The sequence below is a fragment of the Scyliorhinus torazame genome, chromosome 20, assembly GCF_047496885.1.
Source record: "Scyliorhinus torazame isolate Kashiwa2021f chromosome 20, sScyTor2.1, whole genome shotgun sequence".
Taxonomy (NCBI): domain Eukaryota; kingdom Metazoa; phylum Chordata; class Chondrichthyes; order Carcharhiniformes; family Scyliorhinidae; genus Scyliorhinus; species Scyliorhinus torazame.
Window position 1 is genome coordinate 19,249,396 of NC_092726.1, and position 20,668 is coordinate 19,270,063.

General features: G+C 47.8%; 1 protein-coding gene across 5 annotated transcripts in view; it reads left to right on the top strand.

The window, feature by feature from the left end:
* The window catches only part of LOC140396933 (electrogenic sodium bicarbonate cotransporter 4-like), a 150,012-nt gene that overhangs the window by 110,114 nt on the left and 19,230 nt on the right, over positions 1 to 20,668 (top strand). For all 5 annotated transcript variants that reach the window (XM_072485871.1, XM_072485875.1, XM_072485874.1 and 2 more), the window contains 5 exons: positions 260 to 373; positions 9,827 to 9,988; positions 11,476 to 11,654; positions 18,494 to 18,566; positions 19,949 to 20,017. In XM_072485871.1, coding sequence (XP_072341972.1) covers positions 260 to 373; positions 9,827 to 9,988; positions 11,476 to 11,654; positions 18,494 to 18,566; positions 19,949 to 20,017 — 597 coding nt within the window. The remainder of the gene's footprint in view (positions 1 to 259; positions 374 to 9,826; positions 9,989 to 11,475; positions 11,655 to 18,493; positions 18,567 to 19,948; positions 20,018 to 20,668) is intronic.

A 20,668-nucleotide genomic window follows, 5' to 3' on the forward strand; every position in this document is an offset into this window, starting at 1 on the left:
GATACAGGTCAATGTAATGTGGAAGATAAAGACCAGTTATTTTTTTGAATCTTAAAAGTTTCAACAAAAATTCAATTTCCTAATTCAAACATTGAGTTTACCTATGTAGCTGCTCTGAAACCCCTAACTGTAGTCTAAGCAAGGGCTTCAGAGCGACCAGATTATTTTTCCTCAACGCTGTACCTGCACTGTGACCTTGAGCCTGCTTCCTTGCTTGTCCCCTTCCCCCATGTCTACTCATCCCTTTATTTTCTGTTAGATCCGAAGCCTGATAACTGACTTTTCCACGGTCATCTCAATTCTTGTTTTCTGTGGAGTCGATGCTGCTGTTGGATTGGACACACCCAAACTGCACGTTCCCAGTGAAATCAAGGTTTGAATAGAATTTGGCTGTTTAGTATCTCCAGCTATTTTTCTGTTGCTCTGCATAGTTTAGAAGGCATGCTCCCAACTGTTTTTGAACCTAAATTGCCCTTTGGGGTACACGATACCACATGTGTGTCTTTATTTCTCATTCGGCTTGCTGGCTTGCATCAGTTTCAGTCATGAGGGCCAAACCAAGAAACCTTCAATTGCTCACCAAGGCAACCGCTCTTCTTCCCTATGACTTACTGTCCAGCTTGATCATTTGCATCCCCCATCAGAAAAATATTGACTTTTTCACATGCCACAACTATCGCATGGATCTGTCTGATACAGTGGAGGTAATGGGGGTGAAGCAGGATGGCCAAAGGAGATCGTTTTGGGCAGGCACATATTTCAGCTTCCTCGGCCCTGAGAAAAAAGGTTTCTCGCTCCTGACCCTGGAGGTGACACCAGCTAAGCAGCTCATCACAGAGCATTGAGACCTGAAATTGCTGCTCTCCTGTGCGGGTAAAATGTGGCAAATATAACACACTTCTCATGAGGGCAATTTAACCAAGAAAAAAATACATTTTTGTTTTTCCGACAGTGGCGGTTCTAGATTTCGCTATAATCCCTGTTCACCTCACTAATTGTTTCACCTCAACTTGCTCATCCGGTGGGATGGAAAGTGGGAGCTGCCCAAGAGAGAGCAAATAACAGTTCACTCAGTGAGTTCACTTCGGTCAACTTTCTTATTCAGTCTCGACACGCTCTGTAAATCAGCAATGCAAGAATATTTTCTCCCAAATAGTACCTGAAGAATTTTTGTTTCAAGCACACTCGACATCATGGTTACCAGACGGTGTAACTTGGGAAGATTTGATCAAGTCACATTATTTGAAATGAAGCATAACTTCTTTCCTCTAACCAATGTTGAAAATACTTATTTTAATATTTCCTCTTTTGTTTTCTCATTGATTCTTAATCTCTTCTCATGTGATACCTCACCTTTTGCCATCTGGTCTGTGGGTCTGTCTTAGCTCCGGAAACTTATCAGTGACTTTTCTATCTTCACGTCTATTCTGATTTTTGTTGGGATTGATACACTTTTTGGACTGAACACACCTAAACTTCAAGTGCCTACTGAGCTGAAGGTAAATCCCAAGGGCTTCTTTTTCCGCAGTTACAAGTTGATAAATCCGATAATTAGGAAATGCTTTTTGTGGTGTACTTACTATCAGACTGTCCTGTAATGTGTGGGCCCTTGTTCAAATCAAGCCTTCAATGGTGATAGATTGATGTCCACTCCATGATGATTCTAAAGATTCCACATCTATTGACTGAGTTCTTGATTCACATTTCAGCAGCGGAGCAGAAAATTGCTCATATTTCAGCCGAATTTCACGGGCTTTTAGAATGTCTGGTAACAAAAGTAGTAATAGGTTTCTGGCAACAGCATTCGGTGTAGATTGGATTCCATGCGAATAACTTATCTTTATTCTGCATCTAACCCGAGGCCATGTTCAATAGCATCCAAGCTGGATATTATCAAGTGGTTGTGTTCCATCGCCTAATAATGACAATCATCATCTTAAATGCTCAAACAAACACGATTCATTTTAGAAACCATTTCAACTTCAAATCTCCCACATGGAGCTAGTCATTTTCTAACTTAAAAGAAGAATGTGTAACACTGTCCATATTTTGTGTGGGGAATTCTTTGGTTCTTTCAGCACTGTTCATTTTCAAGTGGAAATCATTGTGTGCCTTTATCTAAAAAAATTTTGAGGTACCATAGTGGAGGTTCGAGGTCTATAGGAACATGAGTAAGGTTAGAAAGAATCAGAGAGGACAAGTGAAATATAAAAGTACGGATTAGCTGACACTTTCTGGGCATTTCAAGTGCCTGAATGTACAGCAAAAGAAAATTAGGAAGTTAAGGAGTTCAACAAGTTTAAAGATCTGTGAAAAATTGGGTTTGAGTCTTCATCTTAACACGAGGATGTGTAGTGAAATCACATTGTTCAAGCTAATTGTTCAAGTCACATTGGCCAAAATTTGACTTCCATTCAAGGATGTGATGAACAGTTTCAGAGTTACAAACCTATAAAAATTGACAGGACAGTCCATCAGGCCTGTTTCACACTCATGCTAACCGGAGCACCCTGACTAAAACACGCACATCGCCCTCCCCCCACCGCGGTGCCCTTCCCGTCCCACCTGAGGAGCCATGTAATCTCCTTGCAGAGACAAAAGAAAATCTGTCACATTCCTCTCAGATTCCCTCACGCGACGGAAACTAGTTAGACATTGTGAAAATTGACACAATAATACAGAACATGCAAAGTGTTCTAAAAGCAGCGACTCGGTTACAACAGAGACCGACGTTGTTCTACACATGAAGTGACTGACAGCAAAAGTCCCCAGTGTCATGATATACACCAGTATATAATGGTGCAGACACACACACTGATGGACATACAATAGGACCAATCAACATACACAACACCGCAGCCAATCACGTGAGAGCACACGCACGATAAAGACAGGGAGCATCAGAGTTCCCACTGATTAGAGTTGCAGCTAGCTAGGAGGACAGAGCTCACAGCCTGCAACACAGAAATTCACCATGTGCATCGACTGGTTAGGACAAGGCAGAGGTCTTTAATTAAAGCTAGTATCGTATTAACCCACAGTCGAAGTATGTTTAAACAGTTAATGATTCAATAAAATAGTGTTGCACTATTTCAAGTGTTGGTGACCTGTATGTGATCCTGAACACCCAACACGTCATGATACCAGGCGTGGTGGGATACTAGCGCCTCTTAGACCTACCTGCAAGTGATCTGCCTTCCACCAGCATTCTGTCATTCATCCTGCAACATGGACAACATCAGCCCGCCCCTCCGCATCGCCGGCAGCCTGGGGGCCAACTGGAAGATTTTCAGACAGCGCTTCCAGCTCTTCCTCGAAGCCACAGACAGGGAGGGCGCCTCGGACACCAGGAAGATTGCTCTTCTCCTCTCCACGGCCGGGGACCATGCCATCCACATTTTCAACTCTCTCACCTTTGCAGATGACAAAGTTCAAGATGGTCCTCCTCAAGTTTGACACTCACTGCAGCGTAGAGGTGAATGAAAGTTTCGAACGCTACGTGTTCCAGCAGCGTTTGCAGGGTAAGGATGAACCTTTCCAATTCTTTCTAACGCACCTCTGCATCCTTGCGCAATCTTGCCGCTACGGGCCCACCTCCGACTCCATGATACGCGACGAGATCGTTTTCGGTGTTCAGTCGGGTCCCCTACGTCAGCAGCTCCTCAAAGTAAAGCAGCTCACCCTAGCGACCGCAATTGTGACCTGTGTCTTACATGAAAACGCCACGAGTCGGTACTCCCATATACAAGCGGCTGAAACAGCACGGCAAGGTCCCCACGAGGCGGAACGGGTCCAAGTGATTGAGCACCTCCAGGGCCTCAGCCTGGATGAGGGCGGCCATTTCACGCGCTTTTCGCGGACTCCCACGCTTGTACGCACCAAACGAGGGGACGGCGACGTTGAGGAACGTAATGCGCAGGCACGCACCACAATGGCGCAGCGAACGTGCTGACGTCACGACGTGCAGCAACTGTGGCTCCGCCCATTTAAAGCGGCAATGCCCCGCAAAATCTCGACAATGTCTACGATGTGGAAGACTTGGCCACTATGCTGCCTTCTATCGAGCAGCTCAGCCTGCCAACTCCCATCGCTTCAGCCAGCCCCGCAGGAATGTTCGGGCAATTCAACCCACAGTCACCGAGTCCGATGCGGACCTCCCACACAGCAGTGACACCGAGGACCCGAAGGCGCCTTTTCGAGTCGGTGTCGTAACGACAAACAGGCTGTCCCCGAAGCAAAGTCACCAGCCGCCGTCGGTATACAGCATCGATCCAGACGATGAGTGGTGTGCCACCCTGACAGTCAACCGGTCCCAAATACGATTCTGCCTGGACACTGGTGCCTCCGCCAATCTCATGGCGTGGTCTGCTTTCCAAAGCCTTCGTGTCAAACCAGCCATCCTTCCATCGGCCCGCCAGCTATTGGACTACAATGGCAACATCATTCCTGCTACCGGCTCGTGCCAACTTGAAGTGATGCACAAGTCATGGAAAGCCATCCTTCCTTTCGAGATTGTGGGCTCCTCGAAGGACCCCTGCTTGGCGCACAGGCGTGCAAGCTGTTGAACCTCGTTCAAAGAGTTCACTCTCTCTCTTCTGATGACACGCCTGCCTTCCAGGACGCTGACTTCAAGGCGCAACTCGACGCCATCATCGACCAGCACCGCAACGTCTTTGAAGGCATGGGCATGCTCCCATATACTTACAAGATCCTACTCAAACAGAACGCCACGCCTGTGGTGCATGCACCTCGCAGAGTCCCAGCACCCCTCAAGGACCGCCTCAAGCAGCAGCTGCAGGACCTCGAAGACCAAGGAGTGATCTCCAGAGGTACGGAACCAACCGACTGGGTCAGTTCCATGGTGTGCGTAAAAAAGCCTTCCGGCGAGCTGAGAATTTGCATTGATCCCAAGGATCTGAATCGCAATATCATGAGGGAGCATTATCCAATTCCCAAACGTGAAGAGATCACATGCGAGATGGCTCGGGCCAAGCTCTTCACCAAACTTGATGCCTCGAAAGGATTCTGGCAAATCCAGCTCGACAAATCCAGCAGGAAACTGTGTACCTTTAACACCCCCTTTGGCAGATATTGTTACAACAGGATGCCGTTTGGGATCATATCGGCTTCAGAGGTGTTCCACAGGATCATGGAACAAATGATGGAAGGCGTTCGCGTCTATGTCGATGACATAATCATTTGGTCCACCACCCCGCAGGAGCATGTCAGTCGCCTCCAGCGCGTGTTCAAACGCATACGGGAGCAGGGCCTACGCCTCAACAGAGCCAAATGCTCCTTTGGTCAGACGGAACTCAGGTTTCTAGGGGACCACATCTCCCAGTTGGGTGTGCGGCCGGATGCGGACAAGGTGGCTGCCATCACAGCAATGAAAACGTCAGAGGACAAGAAGGCGGTCCTCCGATTTCTGGGCATGGTCAACTTCCAAGGGAAGTTCATCTCTAACCTCACCTCTCACACCACGGCTCTCAGGAACCTGGTCAGGAAGACGACAGACTTCCAATGGCTTCCTGCCCACGAGCGCGAATGGAGAGAACTCAAAACCAAACTCACCACGGCCCCGGTCTTAGCCTTTCTTGATCCAGCGAAAGAGGCAAAAATTTTGACCGATGCCAGCTAATCAGGCATTGGGGCAGTGCTCCTGCAACATGATGAGGCCTCATCATGGGCCCCCGTTGCATATGCATCACGCGCCATGACCCCCACGGAACAGCGCTACGTGCAGATAGAAAAGGAGTGCCTGGGCCTGTTGACCGGTGTCGTCAAGTTTCATGATTATGTGTACGGCCTTCCCCAATTCACCGTCGAGACCGCCCATCGCCCGCTGGTCAATATAATACAGAAAGACTTGAACGACATGACGCCTCGCCTCCAGCGTATTCTGCTCAAGCTCCGGCGATACAACTTCCAGCTGGTATACACCCCGGGCAAAGACGTAATCATTGCCAACACTCTCTCCAGGGCAGTCAACACTCCGTGTGACCCAACGGGATTCGTCTGCCAGGTTGACGCCCACGTGGCCTTCGCGGCCTCCAATCTACCTGCCACGGATGAACGCCTCGTCCAAATCCGCCACGAGACAGCAGCTGACCCTTTGCTACAAGCGTGTCATGCGCCACCTAACAGACGGGTGGCTCAAGGACAAATGCCCGCAGTACTACAACATCAGAGATGATCTGGTGGTAGTCGATGGTGTTCTCCTGAAACTGGACCGCATTGGCATCCCCCACAGCATGCGCCAGCTCGTCTTGGAACAGCTACACGAGGGTCATCTTGGTGTGGAGAAGTGCCGCCGACGGGCCCGAGAGTCAGTGTTCTGGCCCGGCATCAATGACGACATCGCCAACTCAGTGCTCAACTGCCCCACTTGTCAGCGCTTCCAGCTGGCCCAACCACGTGAGACCCTACAGCCCCATAAGTTGGTCACATCCCCTTGGTCCCCCTGTTCCACGCGCTGAGCAGGGACTATGTCCTGATTATAGACTACCAGAGGTGGTACGTTTACACAACATCGCATTGTCAGCAGTCATCCGTGCCTGTAAGGACACCTTTGCTCGACAAGGCATTCCACTCACTGTGATGTCGGACAACGGCCCCTGCTTCGCAAGCCAGGAATGGTCCAACTTTGCCAGGAGGTACAACTTTGTGCATGTGACATCCAGTCCCCTGTACCCTCAATCCAACGGCAAAGCGGAGAAGGGCGTCCACATAGTCAAACGGCTCCTTTGCAAGGCTGCCGATGCTGGGTCCGATTTCTACTTCGCCCTGCTGGCCGATCGCTCGGCCCCACTGTCCACTGGCCTGTCGCCAACCCAGCTGCTCATGGGTCGCACCTTGAGGATGACGGTGCCGTCCATTCATGTCCCAGACCTCGACCACGTTCCGGTCCTTCAACGAATGCAACTGTCTCGTGCACAACACAAGGCGGCTCATGACTCTGGTGCAGTTGATCTCCCTGCTCTGGCTCCAGATGACAATGTCCGCATCCATCTTCCGGATGGTGGCTGGTCTGCAACCGCTGTGGTTCATCGGCAGGTGGCTCCCCGCTCGTTCCTGGTTCGTCTACCGGATGGCTCCATTCTGCGCCGCAATCGACGCGCCCTTCGTCTCGTTCCGCGCTCGCTATGTGATCCTCCACCATTGCCACGCTCTCCTGTTGACCCTGACCTGGATTATGCAAAGATTCCGGTCACTCTGCATCCTCCTCACTCTGACGCAGTCCAGCCCGCTTCTCAGCCGGCGGCTCCCGACCCACCCTTGAGGCGGTCAACCAGAATTCGTCGGCCACCTCAGAGACTTAATTTGTGAACTTTGTGGACTTATGGACTTTCTGATTTGTTCTGTTCTTCCGTTCAATCGTCCAAGTGGTTTGTATATAGTGTTCTTCTCTTTATTCTTGTGACATACTGTTTTTATTCTGCACCAGGCACCTTCCCATGTAAATAGCTTAGTTTTTATGTACATAGTCCTGTAAATATTTTGCACACACGTAGTCAGGAACATTCACTGTACACTATGTATTGCCACGCAGGTACATTTTTTATAAAAGGGGGGGGTCATAATATACACCAGTATATCATGGTACAGACACACACTGATGGACACACAGTGGGACCAATCAACATACACAACACCGCAGCCAATCACCAGTGAGAGCACACGCACTATAAAGACTGGGGACACCAGAGCTCCCGCTCATTCGGAGTTGCAGCTAGCTAGGAGCACAGAGCTCACAGCCTGCAACACAGACATTCACCATGTGCTGAGTGCATCACCTGGTTAGGACAAGGTAGAGGTCTTTAGTTAAAGCTGGTATCGTATTAACCCACAGTCTAAGTATGTTTAAACAATAAAATAGTGTTGCAAATGTTGGTGACCTGTATGTGATCCCGACCCACCCTTGAGGCGGTCAACCAGAATTCGTTGGCCACCTCAGAGACTTAATTTGTGGACTTATGGACTTTCTGATTTGTTCTGTTCCTCCGTTTAATCGTCCAAGTGGTTTGTATATAGTGTTCATCTCGTTATTCTTGTGACATACTGTTTTTATTCTGCACCAGGCACCTTCCCATGTAAATAGCTTAGTTTTTATGTACATAGTCCTGTAAATATTTTGCACACACGTAGTCAGGAACATTCACTGTACACTATGTATTGCCACGCAGGTACATTTTTTATAAAAGGGGGTCATAATATACACCAGTATATCATGGTGCAGACACACACTGATGGACACACAGTGGGACCAATCAACATACACAACACCGCAGCCAATCACCAGTGAGAGCACACGCACTATAAAGACAGGGGGCATCAGAGTTCCCGTTCATTCGAGTAGCAGCTAGCTAGGAGCACAGAGCTCACAGCCTGCAACACAGACATTCACCATGTGCTGAGTGCATCACCTGGTTAGGACAAGGTAGAGGTCTTTAGTTAAAGCTGGTATCGTATTAACCCACAGTCTAAGTATGTTTAAACAATAAAAGTGTTGCAAATGTTGGTGACCTGTATGTGATCCAGAACACCAAACACATCACCCAGGTCCTCTAGACAGCCAGGGTTAAGATGAGTAGTTTCACCTCTGACAATCCAGAGTGTGGAACAGGCACATTGGATAAATACAAAAGCGTTGTTTACATCCTTCAGAGGCATTTTAGGATGGTTTCGAGAAAGGTGCAAAAGTGAAAATAGCAGAGCACTTCATCGAAATTGCATTCAACAATCACAAATTGCATGGATTAAATTAATGAGGGCGGCACGGTGGAACAGTGGTCAGCACTGCTGCCTCACAGCGCCAGGGACCTGGATTCAATTCCAGCCTTGGTTCACTGTCTGTATGGAGTTTACACGTTCTCCCCGTGTCTGCTAGGGTGCTCCGGTTTCCTCCCACAGTCCAAAGATGTGCAAGTTGACCACATTAACTTGAACCTCAGTGTCCAAGAGGTTAGGTGGGGTTACTGAGTTACGAGGACAGGGCGGTGGCAGATAGGGTGCTCTTTCAGAGAGTTGGTGCCGAATCGATAGGCCAAATGGCCTGCACTGGAGGGATTCTGCAAAGGTTTTTGTTAGGTTAGGATGCTGCAGTTCAGGCTAGTTTGAGGTGCTGTTGGCTAACCATTACAAGTAAATACAATTGCAGGAGGCTCTCGTACACCAAATCAGCAATTCCACATTGTAATAGCCTGTACTATCAAGGGAAGGGGAGGATGGTGCCCAATTGACTGAAGAACTCTGCTTTTGGAGGTCAGAAGGAATTGGAAATAAAAAGAATGGAGCAGAATGAGCAAGGTGGATTTTGCCTGTGCATTAATTTGAATACGAACCTTCAGCCATCCCAAGTACACTGGAGGGGAACGGGACATAAATATTTTTATTCAGGAAAACTGAGTCCCTCCCAGCTGCATTTTCTGGAATGGGATCATTGTTCATTGTCCCGCAATTTTCCTCAGAAGCATGCATGGAGGTTGGTGAAGATAAAACAACCTGCTGGAATCCCACCTCCACCCCACTCAAATATCATCCTAATGCTCATCTCAAAGGGCTGGGGATCCACCAGAATCTTTGGAACCCTACCCCGATATGAGGGATAAGATTCTGTGCATATTCCCCGCCCTCCCCCGCTAGCAAAAAACAAATATTTGGGGGAATATTTCAATAACCTCAGTGCTTCATTGGGCCTGCCAAGAGTTTTGTTGTTCTTTTACCATCCCTCGGCCGAGGTAAATGTAAAATTATACAATCCATGATCACATCCGATAAGCGTATGCACTAACTGAATAAGCCACCTTCTTCAAACCTTTCCCTGCAGCCGACCCGTTCAGACCGAAGCTGGTTTGTTATTCCCTTTGGCAAAAACCCATGGTGGATCTACCCTGCCAGTGCTTTACCTGCTCTCCTGGTTACCATTCTGATCTTCATGGACCAACAAATCACAGGCGTTATTGTGAACAGGAAGGAGCACAATTTGAGGGTAGGTGATGGATTTTTATGTACTAAGCAAAGTATCGATGCTTTGGTTCCTTAGCAACAAATGGTGAAGGGTAAGGAATGTAACTATCTGAAACTCCTTAACATTTCTTCAGGAAACAGAAAGGTGCACAGAGTTACAACAAGGCTTAATTAGATTGCTGGCAATTTGAGGATTTTTGGACTAAGCTGTTAAACGTGCTGTTTCTGAAGTTTATCTCTGCAGTGTTCCACTTTCCATCAGCTTGAGAATTTTGGTCATCAGTCCTTCCGGATGCTTATCTCTGATTGGTTAGCGTTGGTTTGTTGATGTAGCTCTCCCAGCTCAGAAAGCCTGTCCGCTTTTCTGCTCTTTGCACTGCCTGCTCACCAACCTACTCACCCCAATAGAGTCTGCCGCAATTAAACCGACCGCTGTAACTTCTGGCCTGTTCAGACTTGGGTTCTTGGATTGCCAACAGTCCCAAACTACTTGTATCCACCTGGGGTCGTGTTTCAGGCCTCCAGCCTTATGCCACCAGGCCCCTTGATATTCTCCAGTTCACCTCGAATACCAGTTGTGAACACCCATCTTCAGAACTGATTCCCATCACCTCCAACTCCGACCTCCACCGACAATATCACAGGGAAACAAGGTTTTCATTTCTTAAACCTACAAAGACAGCGTGCAAGCTTTTGGGAGGGGCTGCAGTTAAATATGGTGCTGACAGCACAGATATTGTGCTTTAAAGAAGACGTTGAACTTGTGATCCAGGACAGACACAACACAATAGTTGTCTTCTGTTTGGGCGGCACAGTTCTTAGCACTGCTACCTCACAGCGCCAGGGACCCAGTTTCTATTCTGGCCTCAGGTGACTGTGTGGAGTTTGCCCGTTCTTGCCGCGTCTGCGTGGGTTTCCTCCGGGTGCTCCGGTTTCCTCCCACGGTCCGAAGATGTGCAGGTTAGGTGGATTGACCATAATCAATGAGTGGGGTTAAAGGGATAGAGTTGGGGTGAGCCTAGGTGGGGTGTTCCTTCGGTGGGCTGGTGCAGACACGGGTCAGCCGAATGGCCTCCTACTGCACTGTAGGAATTCGATCGGGGAAAAAAATCCTGATTTTCCCAATTTATTTTTACACCTTAACATCTTTTCTATACAGCATTAAAAGGGTGGTCTGGCGCAGATTAGGCGCATATATTTTGTTCGCAAAAACCTCAATATTCAATCAGTGGATTGGAATTTGTCTGGAATATGCATAACACTCTCCCTTCACACCACGACCATCATAGATGATAGTTCTCACTTGGATGTCAAACAGGTTCCAATCAAGCAATTTTCTCAAAGATACATGATGGAAATGGGCGTGAAAGTGGGACTGAAGGTTTTTTTTTGCATAAAGTCATATTTGTCATGTCATCGTGTGTTTCAGTTGAAGTATTGAATTGAACCTGATGTAGAGAACCAGTGTGACATTGGACTTAATGAAGTATTTCTCCATCGTTGCTGCAGAAAGGAGCTGGTTACCACTTGGATCTGTTTTGGGTTGGTCTTCTTCTGGCAATTTGTTCTTTTATGGGCCTTCCGTGGTATGTAGCAGCAACTGTTATTTCCATCGCTCACATAGATGGTTTAAAAATGGAAACAGAAACCAGCGCACCGGGTGAACAACCGCAGTTTCTCGGGGTAAGGTGAGTGAGCACGAAGCTGCGAGCTTCATTGTTTTATTCACCCACATGGTGAGATAAAGTAGAGCCAGTTACTTGTTTCTGTCTGCATTTTGACCCAGGGCCCTTCTTCGGATGTCCTGCTCAATTTCTGAGCTCGCTAAAATGTAACGATGTGCCTATTTTGTGGCTTTTTCTCTTTTTGTTTCAGATATGTGATATTTGCAGGTCCTCCCCCCCCCCCCCCCCCCTCCCTTTCACACATTGAGCTATTTTTGCGACTGAACTATATTCGTAACTTCACGTCTTTGAAAAAAACTTCTGTATATTCTTTAAACAGATAATAAACTCTGCCCAAATAATTTGACCTTGCGCACATTGGAATAACAGATCGCTAATTTCAGCATTCTGAGATGATAGGGGAATGTGGTGAGTGCCCCACACATTCTTCAGTGAACGATCCACCTGAGTCAAGGTCTCATTATTAAACTTGGACAGAATTACCCCTGCACAATTAAAATTGTACTTAATAAAGGACCTGGCCTGATTGTGAGAACCATCATCTAGCTGTGAATCAGTGGGAAAAGCCTGAACTCTGACATTCTTTGTTCCGTTAAATGCACAGATGAAGTCTGGGATGATGTATAAAACATGGAGACGTACCAGTAAGCACTGTTGGTCTGTTTGGTCAGCTTTAACAGTTCAAACTAACAGTCTCTAGCAAAATGCTGTTGCATACTTGGACAAGTACTGTCCAGGGAATTATTTCTTTGATGCCAACATTCATTCCCCAGAACAGCCATTCAACATGTAGTCTGTAATTCTTTTCAAGTCTATTCCAAGAAATGTGTCCAGCCTGAAGGGTTTTCTGGATCGGAGATAGCACATAATTAGTCATTGCCCAGAATAGGTTCAGAATAATACCACCAGGCAGGTTTGCTGAGAGTTTATTGAAATGTAACCAGTCACTGTTTGTCGATGTACCATTTGTTAATGTTCTCTGTTGATTTTCTTTTGTCTACTGTGTGCGTACTGTGTACGTCCCCTCAGCCACAGAAAAATACTTCTCACTGTACTTCGGTACATGTGACAATAAATCAAATTGAATCAAATCAAAGTGGGCGGGGGACATTCTCAGATTCGATAATTGTTCATAATTCATTTCAGGGGGAGAGAGACCGGTTCTGATATCTGTCCAATGTCCCATTTCCAGACAAAACTGTACTCTGGGTGGCGTTCACCGCTCCCCCAGCCGCGTGTTTCTAGGCCGCACGCCGTTCGCTGGCGGCGGGATTCTATCTTCCCGCCGCTTGTCATGGGATTTCCCATTGTAACCATCCCACATCGCCGGGAAAAGTGAAAATTCCAGCCTCCGTTGTGAATGCCCATTCACTAGAAATATTGGTCATCTGAACAAAATCAAATAATGTGTCACTGTGGAACTGTGAAAAGTCAATGCTTTGAGAAAGATGGGCAGGGAGGGCAGCATGGTGGGTGCAGTGGTTAGCACTGCTGCCTCACAGCACTGAGGTCCCAGGTTCAATCACAGCCCTGGGTCACTGTCCGTGTGGAGTTTGCATATTTCCCACCGTGTCTGTGTGGGTCTCACCCTCAGAACCCAAAGAATGTGCCTCGGAGGTGGATTGGCCACACTAAACTGTCCCTTAAGTGGAAAAAAGAATTGGGTATTCTAAATTTATATTTAAAAAAATAAAATGTGTCTTTTGCTGTGAGTGCGATTTCCCGAACTCCTTTGCCTTCCCTGAACCTGAATCCGGGTGGAGCGTTCAGACAGGAAAGGCAGGGAGAACAAGGGATGTGAGGAAGGTAGCAGGGCTCTGAGGGGGAGAATAGAGTAATGGGAGCAGTGAGGAAGGTGGATAGCAGGGCTCCCAAGTGTGGTGAGAGAAGGAGCAAGGGCTCTGAGGGGGAGAATAGAAGGCGAGAGAATGGGAGCCCTGAGAGGGTAGAAATAGAGGAAGGTGAGCTCGGAGGGGGAGAATTGAGAATGGGAGCTCTGAGGGAGAGAATTGAGGAAGGTGAGAGAATGGGAGCCCTGAGGGGGGAGGGATAAGCTGGGTGAGAATGGAGAAATGAAAAGAAGGCACACTGGTGGAGGTGAGGAACTGCTCCCATTTCTATTATCCCCCTTCCTCAGGGCTCCTATCCACCTCACCATCCTCGGGAGTCCTGCCACCTTCCCTTATTCTCCCCCTCACCGTCCTCTATTTCTACCCTCTCAGGGCTTCCATTCTTCCCCCTCAGAGCCCTGCTACCTTCCTCACGGCTCCAAGGGTGCCTTCTTTTCATTCATTTGGGAGCCTTTCCTCTATTCTATTGGACTTGAACTCACACCACACACTCACATCCAACACTCTGAAACCAACTCTCTGCACAGAAGCCATTCAACAGAGCTTGCTCTGTGAGTGCGCCTTTAGTTAGCTTTCAACCCAGCTCCTGTATACTCATGATCACAGAAGGTAAGCGTCCAATCCTTTCAGCCACTCCGCCTTCCATGCTTATAAAGTACTGGGAGATGATACTTAACATTTCTGTTCCCTTCATGACTTTGGAGATGAAAATAGGTGCACTCAAGCTAAACTATCTCTCCCTGGATTCAAACCCACTCAACACGCACATCCATATCTCCCAACACTGAGAGAGACCTCCCCCCCGCAGGCCACTCAAGCTTGACTTGGTTAAGTACCCATTGGGTAATTCTTAACAACATTTCAATTGTGTTTCAGGTGCTCTGCATCACAGAAATTAAACACAAAGACCCAAGTTTGTAAGCTTGAAATTTCTCGAGCTTGCAGGTTGTTTTACTCGCTGGAGTTTAGAAGAATTTTAAATGTTTTTTTATTGGATTTTTGAAGAGTATATTTTGCCGTTATGTACACAGGATATATATATATATGTGGGCATCCGTTTGTGCCGGCGAGGCACTTCCGGAGGGCAATCCTCGAGTGGGTCTGGTGCCGGTGTTGCCCCTCGCTTCTCCTGGCCGGATTTTGCCGCCGTTGCCGTCTCGTGCACACTGCCACTTCAGCCGGCCCTCCCGTCTTCCACCTGTATTCTCCTTTTTCTCTGTTCCTGTGGATGTCAAGTTGGTTAACGTTTCCCTGCCTCCCCCCCACCTACCTCCCTGGCTCTCCTCTATTGTTCCCGGTCTATCTCCCCCTCTCATGCTTTGGCTGCTTCCCCCTGGTTCCTGGCTTCCTTGGTATTCTTCTGCTTGTTTGTTGGCCACAAACAAGTGCCGGAACAATTGGGTGAATGGCTCCCACGTTCTGTGGAAGCTGTCGTCTGACCCTCGGATGGCCAATTTGATTTTCTCCATTTGGAAAGATTCCGAGAGGTCGGACAGCCAGTCTGCAGCTTTGGGTGGTGCTGCTGACCGACAGCCAAACAGGATTCTACGGCGGACGGTCAGGGAGGCAAAGGCAAGGGCGTCCGCCCTCCTCCCCAGGAATAGATCTGGCTGGTCCGAAACCCCGAAGACCGCCACTTTCGGGCATGGCTGGAGTTTAGAAGAATGAAGGGGGGATCTCATAGAGACTTATAAAATTCTAACAGGACTAGACAGGGTGGATGCAGGGAAGATGTTACCAATGATGGGTGTGTCCAGAACCAGGGGTCACATTTGAGGATTCAGGGTAAACCATTTCGGGCAGAGATAAGGAGACATTTCTTCACACAAAGAGGGAGAGCCTGTGGAATTCATTACCACAGGAAGTAGTTGATGCTAAAACATTGAATATATTCAAGAGGCGGCTGGATATAGCACTTGGGGGGGAATGGGATCAAAGGTTATGGGGGGGGGGGGGGGGAGCAGGATTAGGCTATTGAATTGGATGATCAGCCATGATGGTGATGAATGGCGGAGCAGGCTCGAAGGGCCAAATGGCCTCCTCCTGCTCCTATGTATCTATGTATTATAAGTGCAAAACAAGAGTTATAACGAACATAGGAACAATGAATCAATTCAGGACAGTATGTTGAAGGAACTGGTGCCTCTGATTTATATAATTCAACGACAGATGAACAAACTGAGCAGGGAAACAGGAAGAACCTGTCACTGCAGGACATATGCCTTTATGCATTGCGATATCAAGACTACCAAAATGAAACTAATTAGCTCATGGAAATCCCAACAGGACTAAATCAGCCTCTGAATTTAAGATAAGGGCTCCATACAGAATGACACGATAGCACAGAGGTTAGCATTGTTGCTTCACAGCACCAAGGTCCGGCGTTCGATTCCCACTTTGCTCACCGTCTGTGCGGAGTCTGCATGTTCTCCCCGTGTCTGTGTGGGTTTCCTCCGGGTGCTCCAGTTTCCTCCCACAAGTCCCGAAAGATGTGCTGTTAGGTGAATTGGACATTCTGAATTCTCCCTCTGTGTACCCGAACAGGCGCGGAGTGTGGCGGAGGGGATTTTCACAGTAACTTCATTGCAGTGTCAATGTAAGCCTTCTTGTGACAATAATAAAGATTATTTATTTATTGCTTTATGGATTTAGAATGGGATCACAGAGGTTAGGAATTCCATAGGGATGCATTCCATAACTAATTTATGCCAGTTTTGAATTGAACTGATCCAGGGCAGAGGATATTCTTACAAACTGCAACGGCCAGGATATTGTACGGCCTCTTTTCGTTAGAATCAGTAACACACTCACCTGGAAGACCCAGAATCAGGAATGCAGGATTAGACTCTCAAAAATCCTCTCCAGCTCCCTGACTACACCTGACCAAGATGACTGAATATTAACACAGGTCTATAAGCAATGTATATAATCACACTCACCCACCAGGCACTTTAGGCACACAGGGATACAGCAGGGTCAAACCTGTGTCTAAGACGAGAAAAACAGTGTGATATCTCGAACTGGATCTCCTTCATTTCATTACAAGCCAAACTTTTACCGGCATAGTCCCATATATTACCCAATGTCTCCTCGTCAATGTTAATTGCCAAATTATTTTCTCAAGGTGGCAGGGCACCCGGTGTGCTAACTTAGGATCTAGAATTTAAAGTATCATAGAACTTACTTATTAATTGTTTAGGCTCCACAGAATTTAGCATTCTTTCTACTGGGGAAACTGTGTAGTCCAGACACAAAGTTATTTTATTTAGGATCAGGACTCTAAGATGCAAATAATCTTTAAAAAAGAAGTGCCTTGCGATGTCAAGTTGTTGACATTGCTGCTTAAAGGATGACAAGAAAGCATCTCTGAAAAAGTCTATCTCCTCTAAACTCACCTTCTGCAGACACTACATCCTCATGTTTCTCATTGTTTGAGCAGAGTGCAATTCGTTGATTTTCAAGTCCACTTTACATTTTGGGCAAATGCTTTTTCGGCAATAAGATATTTTTCTCAAGTGTAGTCACAGTTGTAGGAAATCCACCAGCAGGCTCTCACATACAGCAAAGTGCTAAGGAACGGAGCATCTATTTTAGTGATATTGGTTAACTGCACATCTTCAAACAGTGCCAGGAAATGTTTTACAAGGTACATGGGGCTACAACACAATGACTCATCCAGGAGATGCCAGCACTGAGAGTGCATCACGCTCCCAGTTTCAGCTTGACTGACATTGTCAAGCCTCTGGAGTGGAACTTGAGGCCACAACCTTTGACATCAAAGTACGAAGTCTTACAACACCAGGTTAAAGTCCAACAGGTTTGTTTCGATGTCACTAGCTTTCGGAGCGCTGCTTTGACATCAAAAGTCAAGACTGTCTTGGGCTCCAACCTGTCTGTGTCAAGTACTTCTCTATCATTTTGCCTGAATCTGTAGATACATTGATGCACTGGAATTTTATGTTTTAAAAGAGAAGCTTCTGTGCTGACATGAATCAGTGTTGCATGGTGTGCACACTGAGCTTCAGAGAGACTTTGGATTTTGGAAAGGGCTAAAGACTTAGGGAAAGCATGGTTTCTCTACAGACGCCAGTCATGCTGTGAAGCAAGTCAAGACCTGAACAGAAAAACACCAGAGAAAAATCTAAATGTTTTAAAATATGGGTCTTTGTTTTATTTGAACACAAAGGGATGACCTTCCATTAATACCAGGGTTGACTTATGATTATTTTCTCCTGATTGTGTGATGAAACACGGGACTAAAACCTGCCAGTCTTTCCGTGTGACTTCACAGTGCAGTGGAGGGAATTGATAAACTCCCAAGGCTTGGTTCCCTGCCAAAACTCGCACTCCATAAAATGGGAAAGGAATATCCCAACCTGTGTGTGTGTGTGTGTGTGTGTGTGCAAGGATGCCATGCACTGGACTCCCACTGCAGCCTGTTCCTGTGCCATTTGAAATACTGAAGGGAAGCAGGCAGTTTGGTTAGATAGGCAGTTGCTTATATATTTCTCTTGATATTTGCAAGGCAGAAGAGGATCACATGCCTGATTGGAGATGGCACGGCTCCCAATATTACTGAAAATAATTAATGGGTCCCAATGGACCATGGAAATGCGGTTAACAATTTCACTTCAGCTCCAATCAGCGGTTTATTCAACAGACAGAATTGAGGCCGCAGTCATGCTGTTATCTATGGTTATGGTCATTGTCAATGAGGATGGCACAGTGGTTAGCACCACTGTCTACAGCACTGAGGACCCAGATTTAATCCCGGGTCACTGTCCGTGTGAAGTTTGTACATATCTCATTGAGATGTGCCGAGTGGGTGGATTGGCCACGCTAAATTGGGAAAATTGGGAAAAATGAATTGGGTACTCTAAATTAAAATATATATATATATATAAAATAGCACACAGACCAAGGAAATGGTGAGAGTCTGTGAAGATTAATTATACATTGCACGGTACCTACATGTTTATTTTCCTTTTCTAGGGAGCAGAGGCTCACTGGTGTTGTTGTGTTCGTTCTGACAGGAGTCTCTGTGTTTTTGGCTCCAATTCTGAAGGTGAGTCTGACCAGACAGATTAGCAACAAAGCTCAACCATTCCATTAAAGCTCATTGAATAAACTTGCTTACTTTCATCACAAGGGCATCTGCAACCTTTTTAAATGGAGCCCAGGATTGCCATTATTCATAGCTATCCAAGCAATGAAAGAACAGAGACTAGTCTGCCTCGCCTGCTTCTGTTTCATCATTGAATCCACTCTGCAATTCGAGCATCAGCTGGAAAAAAACAAGGGGCAAAATTCTCCGCAATCGGCGCGATGTCCGCCGACCGGCGCCAAAAACGGCGCAAATCAGTCGGGCATCGCGCCGCCCCAAAGGTGCGGAATCCTCCGCATCTTGGGGGGCCGAGCCCCAACCTTGAGGGGCGAGGCCCGCGCCGGACTGATTTCCGCCCCGCCAGCTGGCGGAAAAGGCCTTTGGTGCCCTGCCAGCTGGCGCGGAAATGACATCTCCGGGTGGCGCATGCGCGGGAGCGTCAGCGGCCGCTCAATGCATCCCCGCGCATGCGCTGTGGAGGGGGTCTCTTCCGCCCCCGCCATGGTGGAGACCGTGGCGAAGGTGGAAGGAAAAGAGTGCCCCCACGGCACAGGCCCACCGGCGGATCGGTGGGCCCCGATCGCGGGCCAGGCCACCGAGGGGGCACCCCCCGCCCCCCCCCCCCGGGCCAGATCGCCCCGTGCCCCCCCCAGGACACCGGAGCCCGCCCGCCCGCGCCGCCTTCTCCCGCCGGTAAGGTAGGTGGTTTAATCCACGCCGGCGGGACAGGCATCCTAGCAGGGGACTTTGGCCCATTCGGGCCGGAGAATCTCGGGGGGGCGCCAACTGGCGCAGCGCGATTCCCGCCCCCGCCGAATCTCCGGTGCCAGAGAATTTGGCAACCGGCGGGGGCGGGATTCACGCCAGCCCCCACCGATTCTCCGACCCGGCAGGGGGGTCGGAGAATCTCGCCCCGGCATCTCCATCTTCCCGCCTTTCGAATGTAACATTGAACTGGAGACCCATCTGCCCTCCTGGTATCACAAACGATCCCACGGCACCGATCGATAAACAACAGGGAAGATCCCCCCCTCCTCGCCCAATGTTCCAGTTCAGCCCCCAGCCAACACCTTACTGTGTGCGCAGCGGCCGCATTTCAGGAATAGTTCCTCGGCTGCAAATAGTTCTTTGGCTCATGCGAAGATTGTGACAGGTTTACAAAACAAGTTCTCTAGCTTGTTGTCATTGATTGGAAGTATATGTTGGCACAGTAACATTCTATACCAGCAAAAAATGAGGTGGTCACAGATTGGGAATGAAAGTGCTGAAGATTTAATAGTTTGAAACTATTTAAGCTCTTTGTACATTTGACTAATATTCATGACTGGTTTGTTCATCCCCAGTACATTCCAATGGCAGTGTTATATGGAATATTCCTTTATATGGGTGTGGCCTCTTTAAATGGTATTCAGGTAGGTCCGTCTTTACACTAAATGATACCTTATCTTTGATTACCTTTGAACAATCAGCAGAAACATGAAACTATCAATCAGATTAGCACATCTGGGAAAACATGCTCGGAATTTTTCAATTACCAGTTGATGTTGTCCAGTGTTACTCAAACACATTCTCTCTCATTCCATTCTCAGGCCCCACTCTCCATTTGTTCATTCCAGAGTTCTGTCTTGCTCCTTCCCATTGTGCCGAGAGGCAAGGTGAATGTTGGGCGTGATTCAGTCAAAACATTGCTAAGTGTCATTTTGGACAAGTTTGCCGGGGTATTTCCCGTTGGTTTTTTTTTTTAGCTCAGATCCAGACCAAGATTCACCCACACTTGATCATTTATTTTGGGCCTTGGGCAGTTTCTTCCCAGTCTAGCCCACACTTGGAAATTGTTTTAGCAATGGGGAGCTGAACCCGCCGGCTAGACCGGCTCCTCGCAGATCAGGGCCCCATTTTGAAAGGGTGCCCAGATCTCTGAGTGGGCTTGAGGATCTCCCACATCCCCCACCCATGGGCAATGCCACCCCCCCGCAGATATGGGAATCACCCATCCCACACCGCCAAGTGAGTACACACCGCTATGGGGCCGTTGAGGACCCCCCTCTTTTCAGGCCTCCCCA